Consider the following 14,363-nt stretch of genomic DNA (forward strand, 5'->3'; position numbering starts at 1 on the left):
GAGATTTATAAAGGCACTGAGAAATGCTATTTTGACATTGTAGGGGTAGGAAACATGGTAACACATCCAGGGGCCAGGAAAAATGTAAATGTGTCCCTACTCAGGCATTTTTGGATGTCTTAGTTATACTGATGAACAAAATACTGATTCACTGCATGTTTAAAAAATAAACTTAAAAAGGTTTAGCAACTGGAATTTCTAATGATCAATGAAGCAGTTTATCCAAAATATCTACTATTCACAGGTAATGGATCCCAAGATACATTGTGATTCCAAAGTGCATGATGTTTGGTAGCTTACATAAAGTAGAACAGTATCCGTATATCACATGTATAATACATGCTCCCCCAAACTCAATAATGTTACCCTTAATGTTTCACGCACTTTATAGAATATAGTTGTATGTCAATAGTTGTTATCCTGCATTTTTATATTTATTTACTTAAATAAATTTTCTTAAATATAACTTTTATATTTATTTCCTTTTTGTTCTTTTTCCTTAAGATTTCAGTCTTTGGCTGTTCGATGTGGAGTAGGAATATGGGGAACTGGCTCTACTGACCTGTCCTTGCATGAATATCTGCTATAAAACTTAATTAATATAATTTCCTTCTCAAGCAGAATATAATAACTTCCTCAAAATATTTCACTCTGTTATTTGTCTTCATGTTCCCTTTGAGTAACTAAATACACAGAAAACAAAATCATGTGTAAAAAATTAGACTAGTATCTTAGTCATGTATACCATGACTAATGTAATAGGAGAAGAACTGGCTTAGCTGGCTTATATTTCCAAATCATTAATCATCATCAAATAAAACAGGAACCTGGAGGCAGGAGCTGATGCAGAGGCCATGGGTTGGTGTTGCTTACTGGCTTGCTCACCATAGTTTGCTCAGCCTGCTTTCTTATAGAACCCAGGACCACCAGTCTAGGGATGTCCCCATTGATATTTGGCTTAGCCCTACTCCTAAAATCATTAATTAAAAAATACCCTTGTAAGCTTGCCTATACCCCAATCTTATACAGACATTTTCTTAACTGAGGCTCCTCTCTGCAACTCTGGCTTGTGTTGAGCTGACAAAAATCTAATCAGGGCAACTATATAATCATATACAAGCTTTGTTATCATGTGTATATCATTATAAAGCTTAAATGTCTTATATATTCAATATTTAAAATGGAATGGGTGAGTCAACTCAAGGTGAGTGCTGATGAACTGTCCTTCAAAAGGCTTTTTGTCTACTCTGAGAACCATTTTAATTTGTTTTTGAAAATGTATTTATTATACTGCTTACTTATAAACATGCGTTATGATGAGATTTAATGCAAATATTTTCCATGGGATTATTCTGAAGGAAACCATGGTATATGCAGAAACAATGAAATAAAATTTATTTTAACACATACTATTACATGGGAATCTCTTGTTAGTGTATGAAAAATGAAAATTAATAACCATACTTAAAATTTGATATTTATTTATCTGTATACACTAACACTAGAAATATTTATTATTCTAGAAGCTTAAACACACTTTTATAAATTTGACCTCCCCACCTCCCAAGGGAGGAGCTGTCCTGCTAGGCCACAGAGGAGGACTTTGCAGCCGGTCCTGAAGATACCTGATAAAACAGGGTCAGATGAATGGGGAGGAGGATCCCCCCATCAGTGGACTTGGAAAGGGGCAGGGTGGAGATGAGGGAGGGAGAGTGGGATTGGGAGGGAGTAAGGGAGCAGGATACAGCTGGGATACAGAGTTAATAAAATGTAACTAATAATAATAAACAATAATAAAAAAGAAAAAATAAACTTGCAATTACATTATTAATGTTACGAATATGTTAGATAGCAAGGTCAGTTTATGCTTTCTTGTCAACTATAGACAGCGGCAGTGAAGAACAAAGATGTTAATGTACTCTCAACTAAAATAAACGACGTAAATGTAACACATGTTTCTGAGTACCATTTTATTTGTAAAATAAATGGCTTTTCAGAAGACTTATTTTGAGGAAGTTCTTAAGTTCTGAGCTTTTGTGACTTTCAGTATATTCTGAGGTAATTGATGATATTTGTAATGATATTGCATTAATTCTATTCAACTGAAGGATGTAAAACTTCCACAAGGGGGCAAAACAAAACAAAACAAAACAAAACCTCCTAGTGTTGACTAAATATTCGTTTTTACAGTTTTCAATGAAAGATGTTTAGGATATATAACAAATAAGAGCTATTTATAAATGTGAACTGGAAGAAGGCTTATTGGTAAGCATAAAATAATGTGTCTGTGATGTCTGTCTCTCAGACTTTGGCCATGTCTGACCTGTGGTCCATTCTCAGGTCCTTTCATCTGAGTTGTTTAGCCTTAGGGAGTTGTAAAAAAATGTAGATACAATTTGCTTCTGTAATCAGTTCTCCTCCTTAATAATGAATATTTTAATATGTGGGTTTCCTTCTTCCTTTCCCTTTTGATCTTGAAGAAAAATGACAATCTTATTTTAAAATAGCCAATGATGGAAAATGAAGCCTATCTACTATAGAAGACATTAAACATTTCAGATTCATCATTTGAAAGAATCACAAATAGCTTGCTATCCCAGAACCTGCTGCAACCCCGGAGCAGACCCCGAAGCCCTTGTCTTTTTTTAGCGACTTGGGGAGCCCTGGGGACTGGGGGGGCTGCTGGGGACCTAGCCCGGAGCCTCTGGTCCTAGCCGCGTTGAGGGAGATGCTGCAAGGCGTGTCTGGGCTGTGCTCATGTGATGAAGGGAGGGAAAAACAAGGAGGGGGAGGAGGCTACAAGGTGGCTTTTTTTTTTTTTTTTTTTTTTTTTCTTTTAAGGAGTTTGCCACGAGCGCGTCGCCTTCATTCGCAGTCCGGGCGCGTCCTCAGCAGGATCGCAGAGAGCCGCAGCTCCTCGCCCCTAGTCCCCGTGGTCCTGGGCGCGCGTGTGCTCGCCCCTCGGCGTCCCCGCAGTCCCGGGAAGGCGGCTGGCCGGCGGGAGCAGGAGAGCCTCGGACCCATTGGCGCAGGCAGTTCCACCGAGCAGCGGAGCCCGGAGCCGCCGGCGGGGAGCAACACGCCGAGCGAGCTGGAGATGAGCGGGCACGGGCCCGCGGGGGAAGCGCCGGAGCCGCCGAGGACCCCGCCGCCGCGGACCCCGCCAGCAAGGTGAGCCGTGGCCACCTGCCCGGGGAGGTGGCCTCGCCTGCCGCAACGTCCCGCCGGGGCAGCGGTCCGCAAACTCGAGCGCAGCCGTGTGCAGCCTCCCGGGTCTTCCTCGCGTCGGGGCGGGGCTGGCATCTTTGTCATGGGTCCCTAAGGGCGGCGACCTAGCCTTCCCGCAGCCGTCGAGTCTACCCTGCCCGCAGCTCGCCAACCTTTCTCCTCTCTTCCGGTGGGCTGGCAGCCGGGGGGGATGGCCGGTGGGGCGCCCAATTGACTAGGCATCTGAAGCCACTTCACACACACACCCCAGATCCCAGGTCCTAAGAGGGGAAGTGGGGACCTGCTTTGCAGCAGGGCAAACCTGGTTCCCCTCCCAGTATTGGCCTTGATACCAGCTTCCGCCCGGGCCACCGGGTTTGGTACCCAGAGTCCTGCGGCAGCGCCTGGGACACCGCCTAGCTGATGCAGAGAGCCGGCGTGTAGCTCTCTTCCAATGGAGGGCTCGGCGAAGCTCCCGGAGTCCTGTCTCCCCTCTCTCAGTTTGCTGCCGTAGACTCAGTTGGGTAAACAAACATTGGAGTTAGAAGTGCATTGAACGTATGACAGGAGTCTACTGAGCGCATCTGAAAGACTCTAACTAGCAGTGTTTTCAAAGCAAAGACTCATGACCAAACCTTTGGCAGAGTATAGGGAATCATAAGAAAGAAGGGAGTTAGTCTGATGGGGAAAGGATAGGAGCTCCACAAGGACCAAATATATCTGGGCACAGGGTCTTTTCTGAGACTGACATTCAACCAAGGATCATGTATGGATATAACCTAGAACCTCCACTCAGATGTAGCCTGTGGTAGCTCAGTAACCAATTGGTTTCCCAAAGTGAGGGGAACAAGGACTATTTCTAACAGGAACTCAATGACTGGCTCTTTGGCCTCCCCACCCCTCAAGGGAGGAGCAGTCCTGTTAGGCCACAGAGGAGGGCTTTGCAGCCAGTCCTGAAGATACCTGATAAAACAGGATCAGATGAATGGGGAGGAGGTCCCCTCCTATCAGTGGACTTGGAAAGGGGCACGGTGGAGATGAGGGAGGGAGGGAGGGACTGGGAGGGAATGAGGGATCAGGACACGGCTGGGATACAGAGTTAATAAAATGTAACTGATAAAAAAAAATAAAAGAAAAAAAAAAAAGAAAAAAAGAAGTTCTGCATGGATGAGGCAAAGGCGTAAGTGAACGTTCTTTGCACTCGGGTCGGGTCTACCGGAAAGCTCTAGAAATACTGCATACTATAGGCTTGTTTGCTTTGAGACAGGAATGTTTGATCCGGCCCGCCACAGTGTCCACTATTGTCCTGATCTCATTATTGTATTTTATGTATTTCAGTTCTTTTTCTTTGTTTTTGTTTGAGGTTGTTAGTTAATTAATTTGCTTATTTGTTTTGAGACAGGGTCTCACTTTGTAGCCTAGGCTGGCTTGGAACTCACTAGCTAGCCCAACTAGTGGCAATCAATCCTCCTGCCTCAGCCTCTCAAATGACTTCGCAGCCACGCCCGGCTGGCAACATTGCATTTTAGCTGTTTGCCAGCATGTGCCTGTAAGCAAGACATCGATCAGGTGGATTTGTGATATTCTTTCAGAAACAGGTGAACAACCAAACAACTTCTACAAGAATCAACCAATTGCTAAATGCGGTGATAGCGAGTGGTGAGGGCCTTTGGGCATGTGTCAGGAAGTGTAAACATCTTTGAGAACAAAACATTTAGATCCTGGTAATCTCACAGACGTGGGACATGATCGCTCTGACCTCTTTACTTGTCCCAGCGCAGAGCAGGCTGAGTGGCTGCTCTTAACAGTTTCTAACTTATCACTATTTGTAAGATGCAAAGTCCTCACTGTCTCCAATGCAAAGGTTTTCTAAGAAGCATCCCAGTTTCTGTGAAATGGTTTCCCTCCTTTGGATGCCTCAGTTTACTAAAGAGGAAAAAGTACACCTGTGCATGGTGTGTGTGTGTGTGTGTGTTGGGGGTGGGGATCAATGTGCCGTGGTGGGCATGTGTGAAGGTCAGACAACAGCTCTGTGGGATTGGTCTCTCCTTCCACCTTTATGTGGGTCGTGGGGCTTGAACTCATGTCATGAGCTTTGCACAGCAAGCCTTGTACCTGCTGAACCATCTCACTGCCCCACACCATGTTCTGATGACAACTGCTGTCAACCTGGCTCCAGTTTGGAATATTGTCATTTTAAGGTATAATTTGCAGTCAGAAGACTTTTTTTAGACTTTGGTTTTTATATGACTTCAAGTCTTATTATCTGTTTACAGTAATCTATGGGCCTTATCGCCTGCTCAATAAATTGCTTTTTTTTTTTTTTTTTACTTAAAAATATTCCTTCCTTTGTTTTCCATCTTCCATACCCTTTCATAACCTGTATTTCCTTTCTCCATCCTCATCAACCACCATCTTGAAACATCCAAGCAGTCTTCTTTTAAAAGATGATTTAAGTGACATCCACAGCATCATTAATTTGCTGGCCCAGTTCCCAGTTATCAATTTGGAGATGGATCGATCCACTCGCATGTGCTTGTTGGAATGTGTATGTTTCTTCCTTTCGACTCTCAGAGAACTCAGGTTTTGAAGACCAAAGACTTTTTCAACAGGATCTCAGAGTTAAGGATGATTCAGCACCTCCACCTTCTACCCCTGCGCTTCTCCACCTTCAGCTCCAAGGTCGAGACTTCCATGTGCCACTCTTGGCTCCTTAGCCCCTGGGCTGCTACCCAGCAATTTCTACATTTGTGGGTTTAGGGGCTTTGTAACTGACAGCCTGGCTAGCCTGCATGACTCTCACGAGGCAAGGGGCTTACCTGGTTGTGTGGACAAACTGTCCCCCGTGAAACATGGTGCCTGGCATGAAGGAGAGGGTCTTGGCAAGAGCTGATGGAGATGAGGAAGTGATGATTCTGGCCCCTTGGGATTTCACTGGTGAGTGCCAGCTGTCTGCTCCTGCTTCCCTTTTAACCCCATTAGGATTAGTTTTATGTATCAGATATGACTGAGACCAGTCTCTCTGGTAGTTGGTAGATTGAACAAGTGATATAGGGAGAAAATCAGATTTGAAGACTTGTTTGCTCTTGAGAAATAGAATGGCTTGGCTAGGTGTAGGCTCACATTTGCAGTCACAAGCCCAGCATTCAGAAATCCGAGGCAGGAGGATTGTGTGACTTTGAAGCCAGGCTGGGCTACAGAAAGCTGTTTTACCATTTGTTTTTGTTCTTTTGGCTCAGATGAAACATACAGAGTTACTTATGGATTATATCATGGATGTGTAATTTGGAGGAGGTTTACTATAGGCAGTTTTTTCCTCTTTGGATGGAATGATTTGTTTTTCCTTTTTATAGAATGTGATCATTGAAGGTTTACTACCAGGTTTTTTTTTTCTGTATGTAATGTCAAATGCTTATATGTGCTACACATTTAGTAAATCAGTTGGTTTGGTGGTTTAAAAAAAAAAGAGAATCACAAATAATGAAAAGTGAATACCAGTGACATGAAGTTATTTAAGAAAATACTTCAGATATTCTGCAAAGGGGGAAAACACTCTGTCAGAGTACTTATCTTTACTATGGCAGAAGTTTGTGAAAACCGAGATGGCAATGATCTATTCCTTAGGGCATCTTCACACAGGGAGGAGAGAAAATACCATGGGGTGTTGATGTAGAAAACAAGACAGAAATGCACACTGGCAGCAGCATAAAACAAACGCTGTGAATGTTTCCTGTCTGCTTTTAGTGCTGAGCTAAATGCTTTTTGTTTTTCATACACGTTTCCCTATCCTGTTTTCCTTTTCACCGTTAAACTAGTTATACAGATTTGTGTCTGTAATTGTTGAGAAGATAGATCTTTTATTTGTTTCTGGGGAATATGAATAAATTTTTCTTTCCACATCATTTTGACAGAAATAAGTCCTCACATCTGTCCCATCTGTAACCTTAATGCAATTCTTGGAACTACTTCTATGCTCCCCCAAAACAAGTTACAAACAGAAAGGGTCTACCTAGGAAAACAATGGGGCTTGAGCTGGTGGGAAAGTGTAATATTGTAATGTTATTACAAATATATATATTATATTATGTATATAATATTTGCATATTATGGCGCATATATACCACATATATGAGAAAATAAAAGAATGATGAATAATTAATGATGTTAATACAAGCATTAACAATTAAACGCCTGCCACAAAGGTGTGTTTGAACATGAACTGCTTTCAAGATGTCTTACCTGCCCCTTCTTGGAACACTACAGGTCTTTAACCACATCTTAGTGTGTAGAATCAGTAAATGTGCCTTAAAATTTCTCTACTTGGATTTTATGCTTACTGGGCAAATACTTTTCTCTTAAGCATTCTTCTCATGGCTTCCTTGGCCTCTTTGTTTCTCACGCTGTATATCAAAAGATTCAGCACTGGCAGCAAAAGCGTGTAAAACACAGACACGATTTTTTCTGTATCCTGTGGATAGCTTGAGCTGGTTCCAAGGTAAGTAGATATTACTGTTCCATAGAAGAGTGTTACCACAGTCAGGTGGGAGGCACATGTGGATAACGCCTTATAACTTCCTCTGGCGGTATGTATTTTCAGGACAGTCGTAAGAATCCCCAGAGAGGAGGTGACTACTATCAGAAACGTAGTTATGGTTGTAGCCCCTGAAAGAACTACGAATAAAACCTCACTTTGGTGGGTATCAGAGCAGGAGAGCTTAAAAAGCAATGGAATGTCACAGAAATAGTGGTCAACCACATTGGGTCCACAGAAAGTCAGTTTGAGGAGACTCCTCAGGTGGGTAAGTGAGTTGTCACACCCCAGCTGGTAAGAGGCAGACACCAGATAGATGCAAAGTGTGGGGGTCATGAGACATTTGCAGTGAAGTGGACTGCAGATGGCAACATAGGCCATTGCAGCCAAGAGGAAGCATCTGCAGTGAGGAACATGTTGACGAAGGAATACTGGAGAAGGCAGCAATGGTACGAGATGGTTTTTTGTCCTACCAAGTAGTTTATCAGCATTTTCGGAAGAAAGACTGACGAATAGCAGAAATCCAAGAAAGCCAAGTGACAAAGGAAAAAGTACTTGGGGGAATGAAGTTGATCAGTAGCTAAAATTATTATGATAATCCACAAATTGCCTGCCACAGTAATGACATAGATTAAGAGGAACAGCACAGAGAGTATGGAGTCCAGTGTAGGGTCAGCAGTCAGTCCCAGGAGGATGCACTTAGTTATCACACTCAAATCTCTCTCAGCCATTGATGTACTTTCCTTATAGGAGATCTGCAAAGAACATGGGGATGGGGAGTCCAGAGATTACAGTTTGTAGTCATGGAATTACTCTAGTAACATATATTTTAAGAATTGCAAAGTTTTCACCAAATATAACAATCCAAGTTAAATTCATATTAGCCAAGTGTGGAAAGTTATTTAATTTTTTTATTCTCATCATAAATTAAAATTAGCATTGTGTATCACATGAAGGAGAACTTTAAAAAGGTTCAATACTCTGAAAGACACAGTAAGAATCAAGTCTCTTTTCTTTTTCTTTTTTCCTGGTAGAGAGTTTAGTGAACAGATCATGTACAGGGCAACTTCCTAGGACCCAAGAGCATTATGAATAACGACACAGAGGCTTTCTAATATTTTAAAGCTTAGGCTTTTCAGCTTGGGCAGTCTCCCCGGTACTCTAAGCTTATGCCAGCTATCTTTTTTTTTTCATTTTTTTTTATTGACTAATTTGATTTACAGACCCCTCCCTTCTTTCTTCCCAGTCCCAGCATCCTCCCACATCCCCTCTCCCCTATTCCTCAGAATAGGGGAGCCTCCTTACCCAGACATCCCTGCTCATCTACTTACTTGAGGACTAAGTTAGTCTCCCTCCCCTGTGGCCTAGTAGTCCCATCAGGGAGAAGTGATCTGGAAGCAGGCAACGCAGTCCATGTCAGAGATATCCCCACTCTCCTAACCAGCGGGCCCGCATGAAGCCTGCGATGCCCATCAGACGTATTGTAGCATGTCTATCCTGTTCTATGTGACCACAATCACGGCTATCTTTCTTGTCGTGATCTGCTACACGGCTAGGTCTATACCTTTCTCTGCTCCACTGCAGTCTGTCCTGTCGTTTCCGCATCTGTCCCCAATCTCCTGCATCGCCTTCTCCTAGGATCCTTCTCTCTGCCTGGAAGTTCTGCCCCACTTCTTGCTCAGCTATTGGCTATCAGCTCTTTGTGACAGCCAATAAGCAAGGGAGGAAGAATACATGTTTACAAAGCACGGTGCTGGTGAAGGGCCATAGAAATAACAACACCGAGAGCCGGCTAGTGCTTAGCTCTGTCAGTTTAGCAAGCGGTAACTGGATATGCAGAGACATAACATTCACAGAGCGCACCCCCAGCAGTTATGAGGAACAGGTTCTAAGCTTCCAGAATGAAAGAGAAGAAGCCGGCCTTCCAGGGGAAAGAGAACAAGCAAGCAAGCAAAGTTCTCTCAGCACTGCCCACATCGGGAGAAGTGGAGGGAAACCGACCGGGGTGAACGGCCTGAGAGAAGAACTTTTTAAAAATGTTGTCTTGATCAGGAATCTGCTCACAATAGAAAAGTAGCTAAGGTACTATCATTGTCTGGAATGTAGTCCTGTTTTTTCTTTATTTATAAAATTTAAAAAATACTAAGTGCAAAACAGCACCTAAAATATTCAGTATCATATTATGTAAGTTAAACAGTAAAACACAATATAAATATATTATAGATGTACATTTATGTTTTATAAATATAAACAGACACATAGAAAGCAATTTAATTTATAGCATACAATAAATAAAATGAGACTGAGGGTGTCTGCACTGTGAAATGAAAATGAAATTTAATAATGATATTATTAAATGATTATTAAAGGTCATTCTTTAAATGACCTTGCTCCACTGCTTGACAAAATTAGCCTTTTAACAGTAAGTAGCACTTACCATAAGTACTCTGATTCGCTGCAGTGTTTACTCTTAATTGCGTGTTAGCCAAAATCAGGTTTTTTTCATAATGCTTTGACATTTTTCTTTTGTCCTTTAATACCTGAAGTCATGTGCACAAATCTATTTTAAGCAAGAATTTATATTCTTATGACAAATTTGATGACTTATAGCTTTTAATTCATAAAATTTGCATCATTAGGTTAATTTAATTTAAAAATATAACCTCAAATAAATAATATTATTTGTTGATTTCTAATATATTTAGAAAGTATGTGAGAAAATAATGCTTACGGGAAATTCTTTCCTTCTTTCTTTTTTGCTTCAAATCATTAATTTTTTAATTTAAAATTTCTTCACAATTTATTCATTATATATCCTAACTGAATCCCCCTCCCTCAGCTCTCCCAGCCCCACTCTCCCTCCCTCTTCCCCCCATTCCCTTCCCCTGAAAGGGGGAGTTCTCTGCCATTGCCATCTGCCCATAGCTTGTTAAGTCTCATCACAGCTGCCTGGATCCTCTTCCTCCATGGCCCTGCAAGGCTGCATCATCAGGAACAAGTGATCAAAAAGCAGTCAACTGAGGTCATGATAGCAGCAGCCCCTGCTCCCCTCAGTCAGGGATCCACATGGAGACTGAGCTGCCAGTCAGGAGCAGACCCACCTCAGGTCACCCAGATAACCCCTAGAAAAGGTCCTTCTTAATGAAGGAATATATAATTTGCTCGTGCACAAGAGTTTTCAGCAAAACAAATTTAGAGAAAATTTCACACGAGTTTGACAGAAAACTACATGTTAGCTAAATATTTGTAAATCTAATATTCCACAATCAAGGTATCCAAATCACCTAAGGATGACATTTCCCTGACTTTTATAATAAAGAATGATAGAGTAGGGGCTCAGATTTGTCTCATCAATAAATAACAAGTAAAATATTACAAGTCAGCACTGACTTTCTGTAATCAGCATTGACTTTCTGTAGTTTACCGAAACCAAAAGTCAAAATGATGGATTGTTTTCTACCAGAGCACTCAGAGCTTTTTAAAACCAAGTAGCTCTGTTTAGGGGGAGTTGTGGATATCACTTGGAAACACCCTGAAAAACTGTCACACCTAACATAAGGTACGGAGCTATTCATTGCTGATTTAAGGTTAAAAAACACAGAAAATAAAGACAAAATAAGTTTGTGTTGAGTAATTTTACACTCACATTTTGGCTTAATTTATTTTTAAAATAATTTTTTGGTTTAATAATGTTCATCATTTGCTCCTATTGAGTTTTATTTAAAAATGAATTTATAATATTTTCTTGTTTTGTTTAATTTCATTGATTTAATCACTGATATCTTAATTTAGCGGATGGCAATTTTGTTTGGAATATGTTACCTGTTCTTGTTTTCTTAAAATAAGTTATATTTTAATAAATATACATTTGAGTCTAATGCTTAGCTCTGATAATTAAGCCAATATTTTGTTTATTGCTTTCTTACTCAAATTAACAAACATCAACACTTTATAGGAATCCTATATTTGAAAAGATTTATTCAACTGAATCCCGTGTTCAACTCAAAACCTTTGAAAATACACACTACTAAACATAGCTATCAGAGGAAATGTAGAATAAGCGTACAGCATGTCTCAGAAGCAACTGTTGACCGTAGCATTTGGCTAATAAGCAGAATGGTTAGAATCACGTGGCTTTGCATCACTTTTTATTCCTGCACGGGGACATTGCTCATTTTGAAAACTTGTGAAGAAATTCATAAATGATTGTTGCAATATGCACCCAGGACACCTACCTGATATGAAGAAGCAGAGTTGGTTTATTTCTAAATTTTCATTCTGTTGAGTTTATATTTGGCTTTTTGCATTTGAAGGATAGAATTCCCAGGGCACTGTAAACACTGGGATTCATTAAAAAAGCTACAGGTAACCCTGAGGAAGTTAAGGGCCTTGCTGTCTTTCCAAAAATGTAGCAATACAAAGAAATGATAAATAGAAAATATTTCTAATTTAACATCATAGTTTATTTATTTATTTTGTAAATGCATATCACATATATGTGAACATTGATATAATAACAAACACTTCTATTGTCAAATCATTTTAAAACTTTTAATGGTAGTAATTATGGATATACATATATATATATTCAATGTGAAATACAAATAACTTGGATAGGCTTTATTTGAAATGTATATGTGTAGTTATGTTCCTCTGTATATTTTCATACACTAGATATTCTGTGATATTGGTAATATAGCCAATTAGAGCACATATATATATATATATATATATATATTTTTTTTTTTTTGTCACATTGGAACACTGAGACACTGAGTAGAATAATTATTAAAAATGTAAAGGAACCTTCAATTCAGGCTTAAAAAGCATTCTAAATGTTTTTAATTTAGAGTAAATGTACAAGTAAGTCACTAATATGTCATTGGAAGCCAAACTATATAGGCAACATACTGAAATAATTTTGTACTGCATACAAAAATAGCAGTAAACTAGAATAATAACTTCAATATCTACAGTTACTTAAACATACTAATAAGAGCTGAATAAGATAGTTTTTTAATTTAATTTATTTTATTAATTATACTTTATTCACTTTGTATCCCCCCATAAGCCCCTCCCTCTTCCCCTCCTGATCCCACCTTCTCTCCCCCTTCTTCATACATGCCCCTCCCCAAGTCCACTGATAGGGGAGATCCTCCTCTCCTTCCTTCTGATCTTAGTCTATCAGAGTTTTTGTTAAATGATAATTTTTCTCAGGGAACAAAGGTCAAGCATATTCTCCTTGGAACAGTTTTTATTTACTAAATTCTTGCTTGCTGGGTTCCGGGCACTGGAAGGGTCTTTAATCAACGTATAATTTTATTTCCACACTTTTTGTTTATTTTTATATTTAACTTACATTTTCCTTCCCTTTCGTATAGACCTCTTCTTGCTTTGCTTAAAGTCTATGTCTTCATGCCATCAGTTGTGATAGCATGTATGTGTTTTTCTATATATACATATATTCCCAAAGATAAACTGTTAAGTCCATATAATATTATTTATATATGTTTTCAGGGCTCAGTATTTGGCACTGGACACTGACTGATGTATTTTTCCAAGGGGAAGACCTCAATTCCCTTTTCCAAATTTTCTCAGTTGCTTATACTTTTTTGTCTAGATTTGAGGCCTCAAAGACTTTTCCCAAACTAGTTTGGCATGTCCATTAATATTATCTTTTTTGACTTAATGTTTAGGCCTACTTTATGCTGGTAAGATTGTATGGGTGCAGCTTTTGACATTCCTAGAAAAGACTTACTCTCCAGCAAATTTTCTGACACTCTGGTTCTTAAACTCTTTCCATTCCCACGTGAACAATGTTTCCTGAGGCTTAGGTAAGAGAGTCCTTTGTAAATGTACCCACTGGGAATGACTCCACAACCCCGTATATTGATTGATTGTGTTTTTCTGTATCAGTCTTCATTGCAAAGAGAAGTTTTTTTGATAAGGGCTAAAGATTACATTTATCTTTTGTATAGATTTTTGTTAGGTATTATGATGGTTTAGGAAAGTAGGGTGTTGAAGTAAATATAAAAAAGATGAGTGTTGGGCTAAACGTTTGTTTTTACCTCAGTGATTACCATGGCAGTATTATTTAACCCACTATCACAAGTATTAAGACAGAGACACATGTTAGATTTTTTCTTTTTTTTATTAAATTTCTTTTTTTATTTTTTATTAGTTACATTTTATTAACTCTGTATCCCAGCTGTATATGCTCCCTCATTCCCTCCCAAACCCTCCGTTTCTCCCTCATCTCCTCCCTGCCCTTTCCAAGTCCCCTGATTGGGGAGGACCTCCTCCCCTTTCATCTGACCCTGTTTTATCAGGTATCTTCAGGACTGGCTGCAAAGTCCTCTGTGGCCTAGCAGGACTGTTCCTCCCTTGGGGGGTGGGGAGGTGAAAGAGCCTGCCATTGAGTTCTGTCAGAAATAGTCCCTGTTCCCCTTACTATGGGAAACCAATTGGTTACTGAGCTACCACGGACTACATCTGAGCAGAAGTTCTAGGTTATATCCATACATGGTCTGTGGTGGAGTGTCAGTCTTAGAAAAGACACCTATGCTCAGATATATTAGGTCCTTGTGGAGCTCCTATCCTTTCCACGTCATACTAACTCCCCTTC

General features: G+C 40.1%; 1 protein-coding gene and 1 pseudogene across 2 annotated transcripts in view; one reads left to right on the forward strand and one right to left on the reverse strand.

Moving 5' to 3' along the window:
* The first annotated feature begins 2,826 nt into the window (after positions 1-2,826).
* Positions 2,827-14,363, forward strand: part of LOC110543637 (olfactory receptor 10AG1-like) — a 186,092-nt gene continuing 174,555 nt past the window's right edge. The window contains exon 1 of one of the 2 annotated variants that reach the window (XM_060387412.1): positions 2,827-3,171. In XM_060387412.1, coding sequence (XP_060243395.1) covers positions 3,098-3,171 — 74 coding nt within the window. In that variant the 5' untranslated portion in view covers positions 2,827-3,097. The remainder of the gene's footprint in view (positions 3,172-14,363) is intronic. The other variant, XR_009592932.1, reaches the window with a different exon arrangement.
* LOC110544372 (olfactory receptor 5J3-like) lies at positions 7,541-8,469 on the reverse strand (annotated as a pseudogene).

This window comes from Meriones unguiculatus, chromosome 7 (assembly GCF_030254825.1).
Source record: "Meriones unguiculatus strain TT.TT164.6M chromosome 7, Bangor_MerUng_6.1, whole genome shotgun sequence".
NCBI classification, from domain to species: Eukaryota; Metazoa; Chordata; class Mammalia; order Rodentia; family Muridae; genus Meriones; species Meriones unguiculatus.